This window comes from Sebastes umbrosus, chromosome 3 (genome assembly GCF_015220745.1).
Source record: "Sebastes umbrosus isolate fSebUmb1 chromosome 3, fSebUmb1.pri, whole genome shotgun sequence".
Lineage (NCBI taxonomy): Eukaryota > Metazoa > Chordata > Actinopteri > Perciformes > Sebastidae > Sebastes > Sebastes umbrosus.
The window spans coordinates 39,161,485-39,181,115 of record NC_051271.1 but is presented as its reverse complement, the minus strand read 5'-3'; the positions used below and the strand labels follow the sequence as shown (position 1 = coordinate 39,181,115).

General features: G+C 42.3%; 1 protein-coding gene across 4 annotated transcripts in view; it reads left to right on the top strand.

Annotated features, from left to right (window-relative positions):
* LOC119484777 (glutamate receptor 2-like) overlaps positions 1 to 19,631 on the top strand; it is a 133,147-nt gene that overhangs the window by 63,144 nt on the left and 50,372 nt on the right. For all 4 annotated transcript variants that reach the window (XM_037763859.1, XM_037763858.1, XM_037763857.1 and 1 more), the window contains exons 7-16: positions 955 to 1,113; positions 4,310 to 4,477; positions 6,481 to 6,585; positions 6,673 to 6,780; positions 7,933 to 7,996; positions 9,095 to 9,237; positions 11,994 to 12,209; positions 13,457 to 13,611; positions 16,490 to 16,688; positions 17,681 to 17,928. In XM_037763859.1, the coding sequence (XP_037619787.1) occupies positions 955 to 1,113; positions 4,310 to 4,477; positions 6,481 to 6,585; positions 6,673 to 6,780; positions 7,933 to 7,996; positions 9,095 to 9,237; positions 11,994 to 12,209; positions 13,457 to 13,611; positions 16,490 to 16,688; positions 17,681 to 17,928 (1,565 nt within the window). The remainder of the gene's footprint in view (positions 1 to 954; positions 1,114 to 4,309; positions 4,478 to 6,480; positions 6,586 to 6,672; positions 6,781 to 7,932; positions 7,997 to 9,094; positions 9,238 to 11,993; positions 12,210 to 13,456; positions 13,612 to 16,489; positions 16,689 to 17,680; positions 17,929 to 19,631) is intronic.

The window sequence follows — 19,631 nt, the reverse complement described above, 5'->3', positions numbered from 1 at the left end:
ACAAAAATATAATGTAGTCTGATCCCGGCATTAACTTCCCAAGTTAGGAATCCTAAGTTAGGACGGCATAGACCAAGTCCTGAATTAGAAATAACCGCTAAAAATGGCAGCAGCACTGTTAGTAAGGTCTGCTTGGCACTGGCACTGGGAAGATGGGGAACAACACAACACTGAAATATAATGATAGAAGGGCTACTCAAACCATATGATGATGCTATAGATTTCCCGGACCATGTATTAATGGGTATCAACTGTCAAGACAACTCTTTTATTAATAATTAAAAGGTGGAGTTTTCTCTACTGCAAGGATACGATTAGTGCCTCCAACTTCTCGTAGCAAAAATTGAACGCCCATCTTTTTTTGTCCAAGATAACAAAGCTAGTTAGTGACAAGTGAGAGTCATCGCTGATATTATGGCTTGCAGCCTATGAAATCATGGAGGCAGTCTCATTCTAATCAAAGATACAGGCATGAAAGGATGAGTGCTGATTGAAGAATCTAAGTTCTAGTCAGGATTTCTTAAGATAAGATAAGATAGGAGGTCTGAGATAATATAGAACACAGCAATGACTTTAGGAATTGCTTCTGTAATAGGAAGAGAGGATTCTTCCTATCTTTCTTAGGTAAGTTAAATAGGACAAGCAGTTAGGATATTTTTCTGTAATGAGACCAAGGTGGGTAAGTACATCAGAAAATTACCATTAAAGATCCATTCCATTCCATTGCACATAAAGCACATGCTGTCGCTAGGTTATCGTGACTCAGCAGGCATGGACTGGCCGGGATTTAGCAGCCTGATTAGCTGATGTTAGCGTAGCAAGCCATATTCTATTCACAAGCTCGCTTTGTTGGTTGTTCTTTAGCTGATCTGCCTCCAGTCAGTCGGAGCACACAAACTCGTGGCTAAGTATATTTCACCAACTGAAATACGTTTTCTGTTGTTTTTGATCCAGGGTTTCGTAGATGGCGACCTCTCTAAAATCCAGTATGGAGGTGCAAATGTGTCTGGGTTTCAGATAGTAGATTTTGATGATCCTGTGGTGGCAAAGTTTGACCAGCGATGGGAGGCTTTGGAAGAGAAGGAGTATCCCGGAGCTGATGCACGGATCAGGGTAAGATGTGCACATTCAACACGAGTTCATAGGCTAGTTTGAATTATTTTAAAATTGTTCCAGGAAAGAAAGATGCTGTGTGAGGAGGATTCAGATTAGCTGGAGCTAGTCCAAAGATCATAGTAGCATATTCATGCTAATATTGACTTTAAAGGTCCCATATTGTAAAAAGTGACATTTTCATGGCTTTTATATTATAAAGCAGGTTTAAGTTCTATATAAGTACTGTGAAAGTATCGAAACGCTCAATATACGGAGAAATACACACAGCCCCTATTCAGACACTGAGCGTTTGAAACAAGCCGTTAGGATTTCTGTCCATTTGTGATGTCACTGATCTACAATATTTACACCATTTCACATTTTTAAACATAAACATTCTAAATGGGTCCCAGTTTATTTCCTGTTGCAGTGTATGGAAATAACATCAGCTGACAGGAAGTAAACATGGGTCCAATCTGTTGCCTAGCAACGCAATTCCGTTGCAATTCCATTGAAATGTACTAAAACGGAGTGTTTCACACAGAGAGTAAATACAGGTATATTCAGGCAGACTGTACGGGGAAAATAAAGTTTTTTTTTTAACATTACATCATGTTAACATGTTCTATTAGAACCACAAAATAAAAGAATGAACCTGAAAATGAGCACGATATGGGACCTTTAAAAATCTAATTTTACATGTTTTAGACATGATATGAAGTACTTTCTGGGCCATCATTTTGTGGCGCTGCAACGACCAACAAAAACTGGGTCTCAGGCTGCTTAGAATAGATGTCTCAGAACCACACCTATTTCTGGCACAACGGAACGCTGTTGCCACTTTGATGATTTTATCAACAAGAGCAAACTAAATATAGGAACAAATCACAGCAGTGATAGAATGATGCTCGAAATGCAGATAGACCAGTTTAACCGAACACTGTCCAGCCAGTAGATGTGTTTATACTGGTATCAAAAATGAACCTTTTAATGTGATTAAAGCAGCAATGTGGGTACATCAGTCTGCATGTATTTACAAAATGAATATGGGTGATTCTTACAGTGTCTGTCGCATGAAAAGCTTCGGTACCTTAAATCCCTCCATAAAAGCCATCCGAAGGCAGCACGACACAAATGTTGATCAATCTGCAGCATATCTGATTTTAGAAGTGCCACGCCAGAGCACAGGTCCATTACGCAACGCCGTCCACTGTGTTTGCACAGGCCACCAGTCTGCTACAGAATAACCACGCACACCTCTACACACATCACACGGCTCCGTTTAGAGCTCAGCATTCTGCCTGTCCGGGAGACTTTGGATTACCGTGGCTCATTAATCCTGTGCGTCACAGCCACTTTTCCAATTTAAAGGTCTCTTATTATGCTAATTTCGAGGATCATACTTGTATTTTGTGTTTCTACTAGAACATGTTTACATGCTGTAATGTTATAAAAAAAACTATATTTTCCTCATCCTGTCGGCCTGAATATGCCTGTATTTATCCTTTGTCTTAAACGCTCTGTTTTAGCGCATTTCGACGGAATTGCGACGAAACTGCAACTGAATTGCGTTGCTAGGCAACAGCTTGGGTCTATGTGTACTTCCTGTCAGCTGACATTCAAATACACTGCAACCAGGAATAAACTGGGACACATTTAGAATGTTTACGTTTAAATCTGTGTAAAGGGTCTAAATATTGTATATTCGTGACATCACAAATGAACAGAAATCCTGACAGCTTGTTTCAAATGCAGAGTTTCTGAATACGGGCTGTGTGTATTTCCCTTAAGATTAGGATTAAGCATTTCAATACTTTCACAGTATTTATATAGGACTGAAGCCTGCTTTATAATAAAAAAAACATGAAAATCTCACTTTTTTATAATATGGGACCTTTAAACAAAAATCAGAGGTTCATGATTTATTCTTGGAATGCATCAAGAAGCAGACCGTGTTGTCACATTTAAAGATATTATGTAACCATTTACAACATGAAATAATATGGCTGATTTGATTATATTAACTGCTACACCTAGGGATGTCACGAGAACCGATACTTTGGTACTAAGTCAATGCCAAAATTCTAAAAAAGTGACGGTACTTTTCTACAGTACCGAAGGTACCGTACGATGCCTGTAATGGTCATTGGTAGGGATGTGACAGTGAGGAAAATCTTCCTACCGGTTAATAAAATTGTGAAAACACCGGGCATTTTACAAGAAAGATGTGCAGAGCGCTGACTATGATCTTAACTATCGGGTGGCGGTGTGTCTGGCCTCTCCGGTAGAGCTTTTGCTTCGGTGCTCCGCTGCGGGGGTCTACCTGGCGCCGCTGCTCCATGCACACCGGCTGTGACAGCTCCATCCGCCTCGCGGCGATTACCTCATTAACGTTCTGGTTCCCTAATAGCGTTGAGGTTAAACGTGAAATATTGCCAAATAGGTGCGTTTGCTTTTCGCTTCGACAATAAATCCTTCTGCTCCTACTCCTGCTACTCTGAGCTGACGGACCAGATGCATTCCCGGTCAGTATGTAGCGTCCGTCGTCTGACTATCGATTGATAACATGCCGCTGATACGCCTAAATGAACAAAATGGGACAATTATTTTTATTAATTACTTAAAGGCTACATGCCTCTGTTTTTTGTAATGTTCAAATGTTTTTAATAAAAGAGTACGTGTTGAATTACATGGGATTTATTGTTGTTGTTGTTGTTGTTGTTTTGTTTTTACCGTGGTATGGAATATGGTATTGAGAATCGTGGAAATGCACTGGTATTGGTATCGACTACTAGATTTCTGGTATCGTGACATCCCTAATCAGGACAACAGGATTTCCTCTTCATTGAGATCTTGTCGTTATCGTGTGTCCCTGTGGTCGGTTCTGCTGTTTCACAGCCAGTGATGTGACTGGCTAAGTGCATATTTATTAATCACCACACCCTTCGATCTGTGTTTCCCCCCCCGCACCTCCCCAGCCCTATGCACTTGACGCTGCTGCACATGCATGAACTAAAATGGCAGATGCGCTTATGATTATAATAGTGCCTTTTATGTTTGGAACGGTCGTGATCTTGACTTGTGAGTTGGACTTTTGTTCATTCAACATGTTTTTGTAATAGCGCGCTGCCAGAGAGGTCACGGTAGCCACGCTGGATGAAAGCTTTCAGAACGCAGCAGCTTATTGAGGTGATAATGTTTCTGTGTCTTTCAGTATACCTCAGCCCTCACCTATGATGCTGTCCACGTGATGACTGAGGCGTTCCGCTTCCTTCACAAGCAGAGAATAGACATGAGTCGTCGTGGCAACAGCGGGGACTGTCTGGCCAATCCAGCAGTTCCCTGGGCACAGGGGGTGGAGATCGAACGTGCCCTCAAACAGGTAACCATCGATTAAACCCTCCGCACTAAGATGGGAGATAGACTGACCCATTCTATAAAAGATGATGATAATAATAATAATAATAATAATAATAATATTTGTATAGCACCTTTCAAAACATAATTATGATTCACAACAGCAAAATATACATATTATGTACTGGGATTAATGCTGCAGTTGGTCACTTTGAGAAAATGTGATTAAAAAAAGTTATTTTTATAAAACGGTCACTATATCCTGATTGCAAGATTTCACAGACCGGAGGAACTAATCAGAGGAGTCTCTACAGCAGCTGTCAATCACTGCTGATAAAGCTCCTGAACTCCGATCAAACGGTCAAACTAGGCAGCGCTGATCAAATATGAATCAATATTCTGTTATGTAATGACTATTTCTCTCCTCAGATGTTTCCAGAAACATCTTGTAGTGTACTGTTTAGCTGTAACATGATAAAGTTTGCTCCAGCTGTTGGGCGGTGCTTGGTATTTCCTCAACTGGTCTCAACATGGCTGCCGAGTCAGAAACTATGGCTGTATTGGAAACAGCCTACGACATACTACTGAGGAACGCAGTATGCAGTATACAGTACATACTGCATACTGCGTTCTTCAGTAGTATGCAGTATGTGACGGTTAAAGCAATGTATTTGCAGTATGCTAAACAAGGCTTTAGCCTTTAAAACAGCTCTTAAAGCACTGGACAACAAAACAAACTGGTACCATTATTACAATATTATCGAAAAATATAACTGTTGTAATGTTCTGCTTTTTTACTTTATAAGATACTGCAGGTTTAAACTAGTTATTCTAACAGCTCATAATGAAGTGAGAAAAACAGGATTATCAACAAGGGGAGACGGGAAATATAAAACATTGATCCTCAACATTTACGTTACTCAAACTGCTTTTTCAGTTCCAGCAACTCAAGCAAGTCTCAGCAGGAATCTCTCTGCCCCATCAGAGGAGGCTCTTTCCCTCTACTCTCCTCTCTCCTCTTCCCTCTCCTCTCCTCTCTCCTCTTCTCTCTCCTCTTCTCTCTCCTCTTCTTCCTCCTCTTCTTTCTCCTCTTCTCTCTCCTCTTCTCTCCTCTCCTCTACTCTCTCCTCTTCCCTCTCCTCTCCTCTCCTCTTCCCTCTCCTCTTTCCTCTCCTGTTCTCTCTCCTCTTTCCTCTCCTCTGCTCTCCTCTTCTCTCTCCTCTTCCCTCTCCTCTTTCCTCTCCTCTTCTCTCTCCTCTCCTCTCTCCTCTTCTCTCTCCTCTTCCCTCTCCTCTTCTCTCTCCTTTCCCCTCTCCTCTTCCCTCTCCTCTTCCCTCTCCTCTTCTCTCTCCTCTTCTCTCTCCTCTTCCCTCTCCTCTTCCCGCTCCTCTTCTCTCTCCTCTTCCCTCTCCTCTTCTCTCCTCTTACCTCTCCTCTTCTCTCTCCTTTCCCCTCTCCTCTTCCCTCTCCTCTTCCCTCTCCTCTTCAGAAGTGAATTTAGTGATGAAATCGCTATGAAAAATGTAAAAAATGTGCCGTTTTTGGCTGCTGTTTTTATACCCGTAGCCTGAAGCGGTCCAGCGCTTTGCATTGGGGGACACAGTAGGCGAGGTAGACTGGTCCGAAGCATACTGGAGATTTTTTCCAAATCAGTACGACATCCGGGTATTGTTGGCATACTGGAGATTTAGCTTTTGTTCACATACTGCATACTACTACTAGTATAGTATGCATTTTGGAATACAGCCTGTGTAAAATCCTGTCTCATAGCATTATAAACTTCTGTCCAGGATTTTAGTGTCTGATAAACCAAAAGGGACTTTTTTATACGTAAACTATGGTTGTTGTTGTTGTTGTTGTTTATTTGCTCATTGAGATGCAGGGAGGTTTCTGTAATGTAATAATTATAATGCTGTTGTGTTAATACTTTCACTACACATTTCAAGTAGAAAACATCTTAAATATGTTTGTGTGGGAACTTCAATAAAAGCATGAATATGTGTGTGTGTTGTGTGAATGTGTGTGTAGGTGCGTGTAGACGGTTTAACAGGGAACATTCAGTTTGACCAGTACGGGAAGAGAATCAACTACTCAGTGACGGTCATGGAGCTGAAGAACAACGGACCCATTAAGGTAACTGCAGCATCAGTTTGCTGTCATGAATGCCATTACAGCATGGAGCTGCAGTATGTGACGTAACCTCTATGTGTGTGCTCTTAGATTGGCTACTGGAATGAGGTGGATAAAATGGTGGTGACAAAGTCTGACCTCTACCCCAATGACACCATGGGAATGGAAAACAAGACGGTCATCGTCACCACTATACTGGTAATAAACAAATGAATGACAAGACAACTGAAAAAACTCCCAATAATGTGGAACAGTGGAAACAAGTAAAGGTACCTGATACAAGCTGTTGAGATGATTTTAGTACAAACAGAGCTCAGACATGAGCCCGACTGTTTCTCGTCTCGTCTTCTCTGAACCGTCTTTGCATAAAGGGAATAAGAGAAAAGAGGAAAACTCTTCTGAACAGTTTGAACTGCTGCCTTCTGGGAGGTGTTTCAACACGCCTCTGGCAGAGAAAGAATATTGATGAAGTCCCTCGTTCCTAATGCAACCGAAATTTCAAACATGAAGTTGTATTTTTAATTTGAAATTTACATTTATTTCATTTAGTTGTTTACTTTTTATGTAACATATCAGTAGTTAATTTTTTATACATGTTGTAACATTTTTCATTAACCTTTATTTAACCAGGTTAGACCCACTGAGATTAAAATCTCTTTTTCAAGAGCGACCTGGCCGAGAATGGCAGCAGTACAAAAGGTTTCATACACACACATTAAAAAAACATCAGCTCAAAGGAGCCATACCGTAAAAGTGCAGGGAAGCAATATAATCCTATTTCAATCGAAACAAGTACAATTATCGATAGAGTCCGTTTCTATAGATTTCACCATGCCTTTAAATTCATTTAGAGTGACTAGGTCCTGGAGTTTAAGTTCATTTAGCAGGCTATTCCATGCAGATGGTGCAGAAAACATAAAGGCCTTCTTTCCCAACTCAGTCTGAACTCTGGGAACAGTCATAACCATCGTGTCCTGAGACCGTAGCCCATAATTGCCATGTTTTCTTGTTAGAAAGACCGATAAATAACAGGGGAGTCTACTCAGAATGGCCTTATAGATAAAAACATACCAATGGCTAAGCCGACGTATTTACTTTGTAGTACAATATCCAGTGATGAGTGAGGGCTCTACAGTTTGTAACAAACCTTAAAGCACTGGAATATACAGTATCCAACATAAGGAGACAATGGACTCCCAACTTGTTTCTAAAGTTCAGTGTATTGATATAACTGAGAATGAGTAACATTAGTCACATTGGAAATATGGAAAATGCATCATAATACAGCAAAGAATGTCATTATCACACAGGAATAACTGTGTGTGTGTGTGTGTGTGTGTGTGTGTGTAGGAAGCCCCCTATGTGATGCTGAAGAAGAACGCTGAGCTGTTTCAAGACAATGACCGTTATGAAGGTATGTTTATATACTGTATTGTGTGTGTTTGTGTTTAATTCCTAATTTGATTGAGTTTATTAAATCCCCAGAAGGGGCTCTACAGTCACTCTACAGGCATTTTTTTTCCAGTCCTATGTACAGATCTCTCCCCAAATAACACACAATGATACTGCCACACTCTAATGTAGCACCATCATACAGCTGTATATTATCATACAACAATACACAGAATATACAGGAAGGCAATCCAGGCTCTCCAAAATATCAAAAACATAGCAAAGAGGAAGAGAATATATATAAAAGCCTTTATTGTCGTGGCTAAATCATTTAAAAAGCCAACATGTTTGGATCACTGTAGGTCTTCGTCAGGGCTTACAAACAAACAGACAAGGCGGATATGGCCTTACCTATATGGTATCAACAACCAATGGGAGGCAGTCACATGATCATCATAATATTACAAAATGTAACAAAATATCAAGGTGATGACACAGAAACGGGGGGGCGATTCCTGAATCTGATGGCATATTTATGCTCTCCGGCGTCTTTTTGTGCGGCCTATGTAGAAAAAGCCCTCCTCACATGGACAAGACAGGAGGTTTATGACAAAGGTGGTATTCCAGTTAATAAAATCACTTTGTTTATTTATAGATTTTATCTGAGTTAATGGCAGCAAAATATTTAGTTTGCATCACATTTTCAAAGTGAGGGCAATGCATGCTTTTAAAGGTGCCACACGGCTCGGTCAGCCAAGTACCTTTTTTCTCTGCTGGAAGATATGAATGCATGAGCCTGTCCCGAAAAGTAGGGGCGTGTCTAAAATAAACAATAGGGGGGGTTCAGGAAAAACTCGACTCAACACAGTGTCGCTCTGAATGATGGTCCAGTTGTTGTTAACTATGCGTTTGATCTGTTCAGCATGAGTACTGTATGTCGTGACAAAAAATGGGCGAGACTGTTTTTTAGAAGGAGGGTATCACGCTCTAATGACTGTGCCCCATCACAAGCCTGCTTAATCAGGCTATTAATATTCCACATTGTAGTCTGTACTCTAACCATGCCGATGTGTCCCTCTGTGCATGTGTGTTTTGTGGTTGTTTTTTTGACTGATGCTAGGTTACTGCGTTGACCTGGCCACAGAGATTGCAAAGCACTGTGGTATACGCTACCAGCTAAGGATTGTGGGAGATGGCAAATACGGAGCACGAGATGCAGAAACCAAGATCTGGAATGGTATGGTCGGAGAGCTGGTGTATGGGGTAAGATTTCAAACACATACAATAATATAATGTTTCATGAAAAGTCCGTTTTTCTAATGTTGAAAGCAGCAGTTAGGGATGTGGGTTCTGGTGAACCTTAGGTGTTCTGAGTTCCTCCTTTGGCTGATGTCATTTCCAAGAGAGATTTCACTCCAGCTGCACCCTGACATCATTAACCAAATTTGGACCAGGTTTGGATTGTTACCTAGTCCCATGTTGGTCTGGAACCTGACTGGCAAGGCCGGGTTCCTGACATGACATGAAAACAAAGTGGTGAAAAGTGTAAGAGGAAGGTGGTTTGGGGGATTAGATTGGTGGTAATATGTGAAATATGTAGACGTTTGGGTAAAATGGGGGATGTCTAAATGGTTAGGGTTGGAGAAGTAGCTTGTTGGGGTCAAAGACAGAGGTTGACGCTTGGCAACGGGAAGATTAGGGTTTTCGAATTCCAGTCAGAGCACCTCCTAAATTTACTGAGGGGGAATAGTGAAATAGTTAGGTGGTTATGTGGATTAGATTGGTGGTAATATGTAAATAATATATTATCCTAGATAGGCTAAATAGGTAAATTGGGTAAATGTCATGGACTTGTTGCAGGGTTAGAGGGAGTTAGGTAAATGTATTGGTTACCCAGAATACGTTGGTTAGGGTTAGATGACTTGGGTTGGATAGAGTAGGGGTTAAGGCACCGTGGCAACTGAGAGACAGTTGGGTTCGTATTTAACTTCCTTAAATGAGGTGGTAAATCAGTGAAATGGGTTAGGTAAACTGGGTAAGTGCCAGTTAATCCAGTGGTTAGATAATGGTGATAGGATTGGGTAAGTGACGTACATCTGGTGGTTAGGTCACTGAAATAGGTACTGAAAAGTGTAATAGCAAGGTGGTTCGGTGGCACTGATATTAACACACTCGGTGGATGGTCGATCAGGTAATTAGTTCAAGATAGGGATGCACCGATACGACTGTTTTCAGTGCGCCCCAACCGCGTCGTGCCCCCAGGGCGGGCTCGGCCCACGTAAAAGGCGCCATGGGTCTGCGGTGATGTTGGCAACCTACCCGACCTGTCTTGAAACATACTATACTTAGCTGTTAGCCGCCGAGCTAACGCGCTCTGCTTGTGTGAACAGCAGGGGAGGATGAGAGACTGCTGACAGAGCAGATTGAAACGTTGCTTTCCTCCATGTTTAACCGTTTCATCCTGTTTCAGCTTGTTGAACAGGTTTAATAACGTATCTTGGTTTTACACTTTACACAAGTTTTATTTTAACTTACAGCAACGAGCATAGCGTCAACTCGTCTCCTGCTGCCTCTCTGATCAGCTGTTCACTGACTGCGCTGTGTGTGTTGATGTGTGTGGAGCTCCGACACAGAGCAGCAAGGCCTATAGAAGGAGGCTGGGTCACGGGCGGACATGGCTCTGGGGGTATGACACATGCGCAGTGTGACTGAAGCTGCGGCCGTGTGCTGCGATTGGTTTGATTTCGGCGAATGTTGACCAGATTTTACAGCGCATGTGTTGTACCCCAAAGATATGACACATACTCAGCCTCCTTCCATAGGCCTCACAGAGCAGCAGGAAGAGGCTGCAGCTTTAGCCCCAGAGCCCGTATGTACGTATGTACGATATCCAGGGTCTGAAATTATCACCTGCCACCCGCCAAATGCAGGTAAATTGTTGGCAGTAACAGATAAAATCATCAGGCCACCCGCCACTTTGGCAGGCAGGGAAAACGCTGAGGACATCCCGTCGTCCCGGGACCAAAAAAATATGATCGGGGAGGATGAAAATTAATTTTGGGAAGAGAGTTGAAAGAAAAAAATACCTGTTACATTAGAATGAACGGTAATGAAAATGACTGCACGTTTTGTGTAGCGCACCGTTATTATTAAACTTGACAACATAAATACACACATGCACACACACTGTATGCGCCCGATCCGTCCCGCACATACACAGACACACACATAACATACATATACCGCCGGCCTCTGATCTCAGGACAGCTGGAGCATCAACGGGGAATTATTCCCAAGTCCATGAGGTAATCGTTCTAGTATTAACGTTACAGTTAGCTAACGTTAGACTGTTTGATGTTAACGGTAACGTTACAGTTAACGCTCGGTAACGAGCCGGCAGCCGACGTTTGCAATTACAGTGATGAGCTGACGATAACGTTACGTTAATTATGAGGAGTCAAAACTGCAACTGCTCAAGTCATGTTACTAATGTTAACCACTCTTTTACCTACTTCCTCCTCTCTTCATCCTCTTTGGGTAATAAGGGTGCAATACATTTTCTTTTTCCGTACCAACATGCTGCGTCTCTACTCATCACAGGGCCCTGCTAGCTGCTCCTCCAACTTTAGGAACAGCTAGCAGGGCCGGTCCTAACTTTTTGAGGGTCCTATGCAAAATCTTGTTTTTCGACCAAATGCTATTTTTTTCACGTAGAAAATATGTGTGAATTATGACCTGATTATGACCTGATTATCTTTTGGCTACAGTACCCTCCCACCCCCCAAAAATAGGGCTTCCCCGGAAGCTACGGTGTAATTTGAACAATGTAATTTACCATGTATATTATGTTTTTACTGTAAAATAGATCGAACATTGAATGACATCAGATCTAAAATGTTATTTCTTCATTTAGCGCAGAGATTTCAAAAGTGGCGGATACAATTTCTGAGCGGCAGACAAAAGAAAATGAACAAATCATGCTTTCAAACACTCTCACTCTGTCTTTGTCTCCCCAACAGAAAGCAGATATAGCAGTTGCTCCTCTGACCATCACTCTTGTTCGTGAAGAGGTGATCGATTTCTCCAAACCCTTCATGTCTTTGGGAATCTCCATCATGATCAAGAAGCCGCAGAAATCAAAACCAGGAGTCTTCTCCTTCCTGGACCCACTGGCCTATGAGATCTGGATGTGCATTGTCTTTGCCTACATAGGAGTTAGTGTTGTACTCTTTCTGGTAAGTCAGTGTGTTTATGTGTATACTGTAGGTGTTTTGTTAAGTTATCTACTTTCAAATCAACAGCCCGGACACACCCGGAACGTCAGGAGCGAGTGGCGGCTGCGTTACCTGATGTTTTTTATTTCGGTGTTTGTGTTAACGCGCGCGTCTCAGCTGTGTCTCTTCTAGAGAATAGAGGTCTCGCCTATTTTTGACACGTGACACATGCTGCGCGCGTCTCACAGCAGCAACAGACAGTGAAGGTGATCTATTGACAGTATATTAACATCATATCAGCTACATTACTACCGTTTTGATGTCTATCTGTAGAATATGTTACGGAGAGGAAAAAAGTAAAGACTTATTTTTAAATCAACACTTTCTGCTTTCATTTCAAAATAAAAGCCCTCAAGCATTTTTTTGTGGACAGAATTCCTTCATTTGTTAACACGGGGCTTTTATTCTGAAATATGAGCAGTCAGTGCTGTGGAGCATGCAGTGACTTGGAGAGCTCCATGAATTGATAAAGTATGGGGTTTAAATCAACACTTCCTGCTTTCATTTCGAAATAAAAGCCCTCAAGCGTTTTTTCTGTAGACAGAATTCCTTCATTTGTTAACACAAGGCTTTTATTCTGAAATATGTGCCCGACAGTGTTGTAGAACATGCAGTGACTTGGAGAGCTCCATGAATGAATATAGTACAGAGTTTTAATTGTGGATTATTACTATTATTTACAAATTACCACACGTTTCTTAACCTTTCTCAGTCTAAAATAAATATAAATGATGTTTATAATGAAATGAAATGGCCATTAAAAGGCAAACTATGTAGAAAGAAAGGGCTGACAGCAGCAGCTGCAGCAGCAGAAACGCAGCTGACAAGCAGCTGAAATGCAGCTGGTGTGAACGCCCGACGTGTGAATCACGTAGCCACCACGCCACGCAGCCGCCACGCGCTCCTGACGTTCCTGGTGTGTCCAAGGCTTAAGGTTGGATAATGTGTTGTCCACCACATGAGAGAAACCCAGGCCCTTTTATGCAGCGGCTAGCTTTGAATAAGCAGCAATCTCACACACCTGGCTTGCTTCAGAAATCATGTGACTGCCAGACTGGCTGCGGTGACTTGAGAATTTGACCTTCAATGCTTCCTGTACATTTAAACTTTTGCTTTTGTCCATATATGATATTGCTTGTGTGCATTCTGTGTGCTTTCATGCACGTATGGGGCAACAGGGAGCAATAAATGGTAATACTATTTTGTAGGTATCCAGATTCAGCCCCTATGAGTGGACGCTGGAGGAGCCAGAGGACGGAGCGATGCCACTGACAACCGAATCCAACAATGAGTTTGGGATCTTTAACTCCCTTTGGTTCTCTTTGGGTGCTTTCATGCGGCAGGGTTGTGACATCTCACCAAGGTTGGTATGGCAGACTCTTCACATTCCTTTAGTATGAATGAATGATAGATTTTGTTAAACATGATTTTGCTTCACAGTGGCTGTGGGCATTGTCAGAGGGGCTGTTTCTGAGGTTGTAGTTATGGATCGAGTTGTTTTGGACTGCATTATACTGAAAGGCATTCTAATAATTTGTCAACTCTGTTTAACATAGGCTACATGAGGGGGAGAGAACCACTCTGGTCAAACTGCTAACTATGACCATGTGCATCTCTGGTCTGTCTTCTGCTTTGACAAGACACCTCTGCTCTGCATTTGTTAAAAGGTGTAGACTCAAAACAAAAAAAAGCTTTATCTGTAGTATATTGAAAACCAAAGAAAGAGGTGTTATATGTGAACAACTTCTGTACTTCCTTCAGGGTCAACTCTATCTCCTATAAATGATGTTCATATGCAGCTATTTTGCATTTAAAGATACATTTTGGATGACGTAATATAAATATTACATTTACTGGCAACATCTTGTTAACCTGACCTGTCAGATGGTTTGTTACTCAGAACCATCTGAGAAGCCGTCATTGGAAACTGTTTGGAAAAGGGACACTTTGCACTTTCAAAAAATACCTGCCAAGTGATTGGATGAACCATCTGTCCATCGAACTCAGCCAGTCGGAGTCGGGAGAAGAGCAAAAAACATCTTTTCCATCAAGGAAAGCCTGCAGTGCCGTTTTTTTGCTCTTCTTTCAATGAAGAAATACTCTGCAGTCCTGATAGAACTGATGCTATTGCAGCATATATGCTAACCTCTTCAGGAGCCGCCATTGTTGTTTAGAACCAACAGTCTCTTCTCTGTGTCGTCTCCATGGACAGTATATAAGAAATGGACGTAGTCACCGTGACGTCACCCATTGGTTTGTGGACTGCCGTTTTGAAGCCTCGAGTGCAGCATTTTGGCTGTCGCCATCTTGGTTATTTGCAACCAGAAGTGACACCAGAGGGTGCAGCTTAACTTTCATGAACTTAAAACACACTATGAAAGGGTTAAAGTTGTAAGACGAAAATGCAGACAACTCCCAGACCGGACAATGCCTTGGTAGCAACCTGTCAATCACAAGGTAGCCCCGCCCTAAAGCATCCCCTGCTTTATGGTCTATCTGACTCTAAATGGGACCATAATTTACTAAATGAACATCATGCTGTATTGAAGAAGACTTGAAACTAGTGATTGAGACCATAAACTCATGTTTACAATGTTTACTGAGGGAATAAAACAAGTGAGAAGTAGGCTCATTTTCTCATAGACTTCTATACAATCAGACTTCTTTTAGCAACCAGAGGAGTCGCCCCCTGCTGGCTGTTAGAAAGAATGCAAGTTTAAGGCACTTCAGCATTGGCTTCATTTCACAGACCAGTGGGCTACCTCCACGGGTGGGCTACCTCCACGGTCTGTGAAATGAAGCCAATGCTGAAGTGCCTTAAACTTGCATTCTTTCTAACAGCCACGCCCTTAGCTGCAGCAGCTCCTCACTGATTGGTCCGTGATCTGGTTAACATCTTGTTCCAGTGCAGGGAATGCAATGTTCTATTAACCTGCAAAGTAATGGGTGGTTGGGGGTGCAAAGCACATGACTTGGACACCAGGACTGGGATTCACATTGTATCTCATGTTCAAGTCAGCGACAATTGACAAACTTCCCCTAACCTCAACCAATTGTTTTAGTTCCCCAACTACACTGTTTTTAACCATGACCAGGATGTTTCCTTAACTAAGTTCTTTGAGCAAGTACATGCCACAGTGGTCCATGTTTGTAAAAACTAGGGCTGTCAAAGTTAACGCAATAACACATTAATGCAACTTGCGATTTTCAATTAACTTCTTAAAAATCTGACAGGCTGGCAGCTATTCGATTTTCAAAGGTTGTAGTGGGCTCAATTTTAAAGCTAAAGTGAAGATACTTCATATCATATGAAACTAAAAAACCTAAGGAATCCATTGGTATATCTCATACTGGCTTGTTGGGAAAGAGTTTAAATAACGCAGCAAACTTGCGCTAAATTGTGTCCTGACCTGTCATGACCATTTCCAAAGGGGTCCCTTGACCTCTGACCTCAAGATATGTGAATGTAAATGGGTTCTATGGGTACCAACAAGTCTCCCCTTTACAGACATGCCCACTTTATGATAATCACATGCAGTTTGGGGCAAGTCATAGTCAAGTCAGCACACTGACACACTGACAGCTGTTGTTGCCTGTTGGGCTGCAGTTTGCCATGTTATGATTTCAGCATATTGTTTTATGTTAAATGCAGTACCTGTGAGGGTTTCTGGACAATATCTGTCATTGCTTTGTGTTGTAGATTGATTTACAATAATAAATATATACATACATTTGCATAAAGCAGCATATTTGTCCTCTCCCATGTTGATAAGAGGATTAAATACTTGATAAATCTCCCTTAAGGTACATTTTGAAGAGATGAAAAATTTAAACTATGGACAATCATGCGATTAATTGCGATTAACTATTTAAATCGATTAACAGCCCTATAACCTAACTCAACAGTAAGTCATGTGGTTCACTCCATTTGTCCAGATTGTAAGATTAAAAAGACAATGTAAGGTTGTTAGTTTAATGAGGCCAATGCAAATAATGAAAGATTGTATGACGTTACTGAAGCTAATGAGGGCTTTGGCTCTCTATTAGAAATGACTGCTGTGTCCAGGGGGGGGAGCCTCCCTCCAACATTTAAAAACATTGTCACATAGGGCAGAGTTACAGCTGGTCAAAGGCTTTCAATCATTCTTCTGAACTCTGTACACAACCATGAATTTCTCATCATCAGTGCTCAAGTTATGAGACTTTAATAACAACTTCCCTTGGTCTGTTTGCGTGGGCAGGTCTCTGTCAGGTCGTATAGTGGGAGGTGTGTGGTGGTTTTTCACTCTGATCATCATCTCATCATACACTGCCAACCTGGCTGCCTTCCTGACGGTGGAGAGGATGGTTTCTCCCATCGAGAGCGCTGAAGACCTGGCTAAACAGACAGAGATAGCCTACGGAACCCTGGACTCTGGATCCACCAAAGAGTTCTTCAGGGTAAAGACTTCTTTTCCAGGGTCATACAAATAGATATGTATTATTTCACAATGCAACAGAAGATAACACAATGGCTAGACAAAAGTGTATGAGGAGGGTCGGTTTACGCTATTCCACTGATCAGCAGTTGGTGGCGGTAAAACGCCAACGCAGGGAAAAAAAGACTGATGGAAACATTGATTTGAACTAGGGATGCACCGATACTGTGCTCATGTATTCGTACTTGTACTCGTAAAACAGCTCCGATACAACGGCACCGATACCACTTCACAGCAGCGTGACATTAACCTCTCGTCACCATCTTTCGGGTCCTATCGCAAGCGCTCACGCTCCACCTCCCCGACGGTGCGGGCGAGACGGGCCGGTGGTGCGCCCGACCCCACGGGCCGGGATCCCACCGGCCCTCACTTTCATTGCGCCACAGGGTTTTGCTTGCACCCTCTGACTCGCGTGTGCGTTAGACTCTTTGGTCCGTGTTTCAAAACTGGTTGGGTGGGTTGCCGACATCACTCCAGATCCCTGGCGCCTTTTACGTGGGCCGAGCCCTGCCCTGGGGCCACAACCCGGTTGGGGCGCACTAAGGACAGTCCGCCCCAGTGACACTTTGGCCAGTGTCTCCGGGACTCCCCAGCCTGCCATGTGTCGTTCACACCCTCCAGCTGGCTGTTAACGAGGGTCTTTTGGCACAGAGAAGTACTCTTGTCGGTACTCGGTATCGGCGAGTCCCCAAATGTAAGTACTTGTACTTGTACTCGGTCTGAAAAAAGTGGTATCGGTGCATCCCTAATTTAAATTAAGCAAGTTTTGTTGTCTTTGTAAATGTTTTATAGGGAGATGAATTCACCATGTTTACTAGGCCTCAATGGTACACATTTGTTTCCAAGAAAACTCCACAGTATACCTTGAAGTTCCCTGTGCTCAGTGGTAGTACAGTGTACTAGTTGTACAAACAAAGTTGTAGTATCTCATCTGTGTTTGTCCCTCTTTTTTAGCGCTCTAAAATCGCCTTGTTTGACAAGATGTGGCAATACATGAAATCAGCAGAGCCTTCCGTCTTCGTCAAGAAAACGTCGGAGGGTGTCCTGCGTGTTAGGAAGTCCAAAGGGAAGTACGCCTACCTGCTGGAGTCCACCATGAACGAGTACATAGAGCAGAGGAAACCTTGCGACACTATGAAAGTGGGAGGAAACCTGGACTCCAAAGGCTACGGCATCGCCACGCCCAAAGGATCCCCATTAAGGTGGGTGGATCAGTATAACAATGCTAGCCAACCTGCACTGCCATGTACCATTCACACTACTAACCTGCTGCCTAGTAACTGTCCCTCTCCCCATTCACAGCCCATTTCTCCACACTCAAAACACATTTTTAAAAGTCAACTTAGGATCCAGAATTTCCCTCACTCAACACTAATGATCAGAATACACTTGCTGACCACCTGCTATAGTCAGGTGGTTTTAGCCAGTGTGTGAGCTGTGGCTGTGTTCATGTGCAGCTCTGCTCAGGAAAATAGACCACCATGGGGAGCATTGTAGTCTGGCCCCAAGCCTTAGTGCCAGTTGGGTGCTGCAGTATGCGAGTGTGATGAATGGGGCATGGCGGCTTACTCGTTGTTATAATAATCCACCTACCCTGATGACATCATCTCAGTGGTTTGTATTTTTTACCATGGTTACCACCTCTGACCAACGGCTAGTGGTGGTTGCCGTGACAACTGGGGAGGGCTGTTAACATTTGAAATGTCAGGTCTTAAAGAAATACTTCATCACAAAATTTGTAAGGATGTGTAAAGTCAGTATTAGGCAGTCTCTTTTATTTAAAAAGGATATCATTTTACAATGATCAGTGTAAATTATTCATTATCCATTTCTGTTCAAATTAAAACAACAGAATTCGGTTGCAGGTCTTTCAACAATTATGATGAGCTGGTTCTTTAAGACCTGGAGCAAGGGATTGTTGTTGTCTATGAGTGTATGACCTAAACCTTTTTGTGTGTGTGTGTCTGTGTGTGTGTGTGTGTGTGTGTGTGTGTGTTTGTGTGTGCGTGCGCGTGTGTGTGTGTGTGTGTGTGTGCTTGTGTGTGCGTGTGTGTGTGAGTGTCTACATTTGTTTTCCATTAGAAATGTGCTGTGTCTCCTTCCAAAAGAACTATTGGACATGCTTTATTTCCATATTATAGGTACATATTTTATAAAGATAGTATTTTAGTCATTTATTCAAATCCCTCAGAATATCCTGTTTTATTCCAATTTGAAACCTAGAGAATCTAGCTCCAGTGTGCCTGCTAGCAACAAGGCAAAGCATTGTGCAAAGCACAGTGGACTATAATCCAACGGGTTTACTTCTTATTCTTCTTCTTCCGCATTAGATTTTGCCGCGCTACTCCTCTCACAGCGTGGCCAACACCTGTACAAAAAATACATAAAAACGTGCGGAATGATCTGGAATGGTGTGCCATGACTTTTCTAAGAGATTCGCCGAGCGGTTTTCCCCATAGAAACCAATGGGAAATCGAAATGAAGAGAGCTTAAAAACACTCCTCTTTGGGGCCATAGAGATTAGCCATACTTTAACCTAGAAAAATTATTAAAAGTTTAAACGGGTCACGAGAGCTTTAAAATCTTTTGTAAATCAGTTTCATTCTGTCACCTAAATGGATCAGGGCCATAATTAATGTTATTAATCACACCTGTGTTCTGACTCCCCCTCTCCCCCACACCCCATCGAAAAAATAAAAGCCCCATCATCAAAAGCCTATCAATTTGTGACAAACAAGCACATGCGTGTGTGTGTGTGTGTGTGTGTGTGTGTGTGTTTTTGGCCTATAAATCGAGCGTCAGCTGCTCTCATCTCTCAAATGTGAGCATTTTCAAGACTGTTTTTTTTTTCAATTTTCAAGAAATATTATTGTTCCGTAACTCTCATATGTAATAGCTTCTTAGG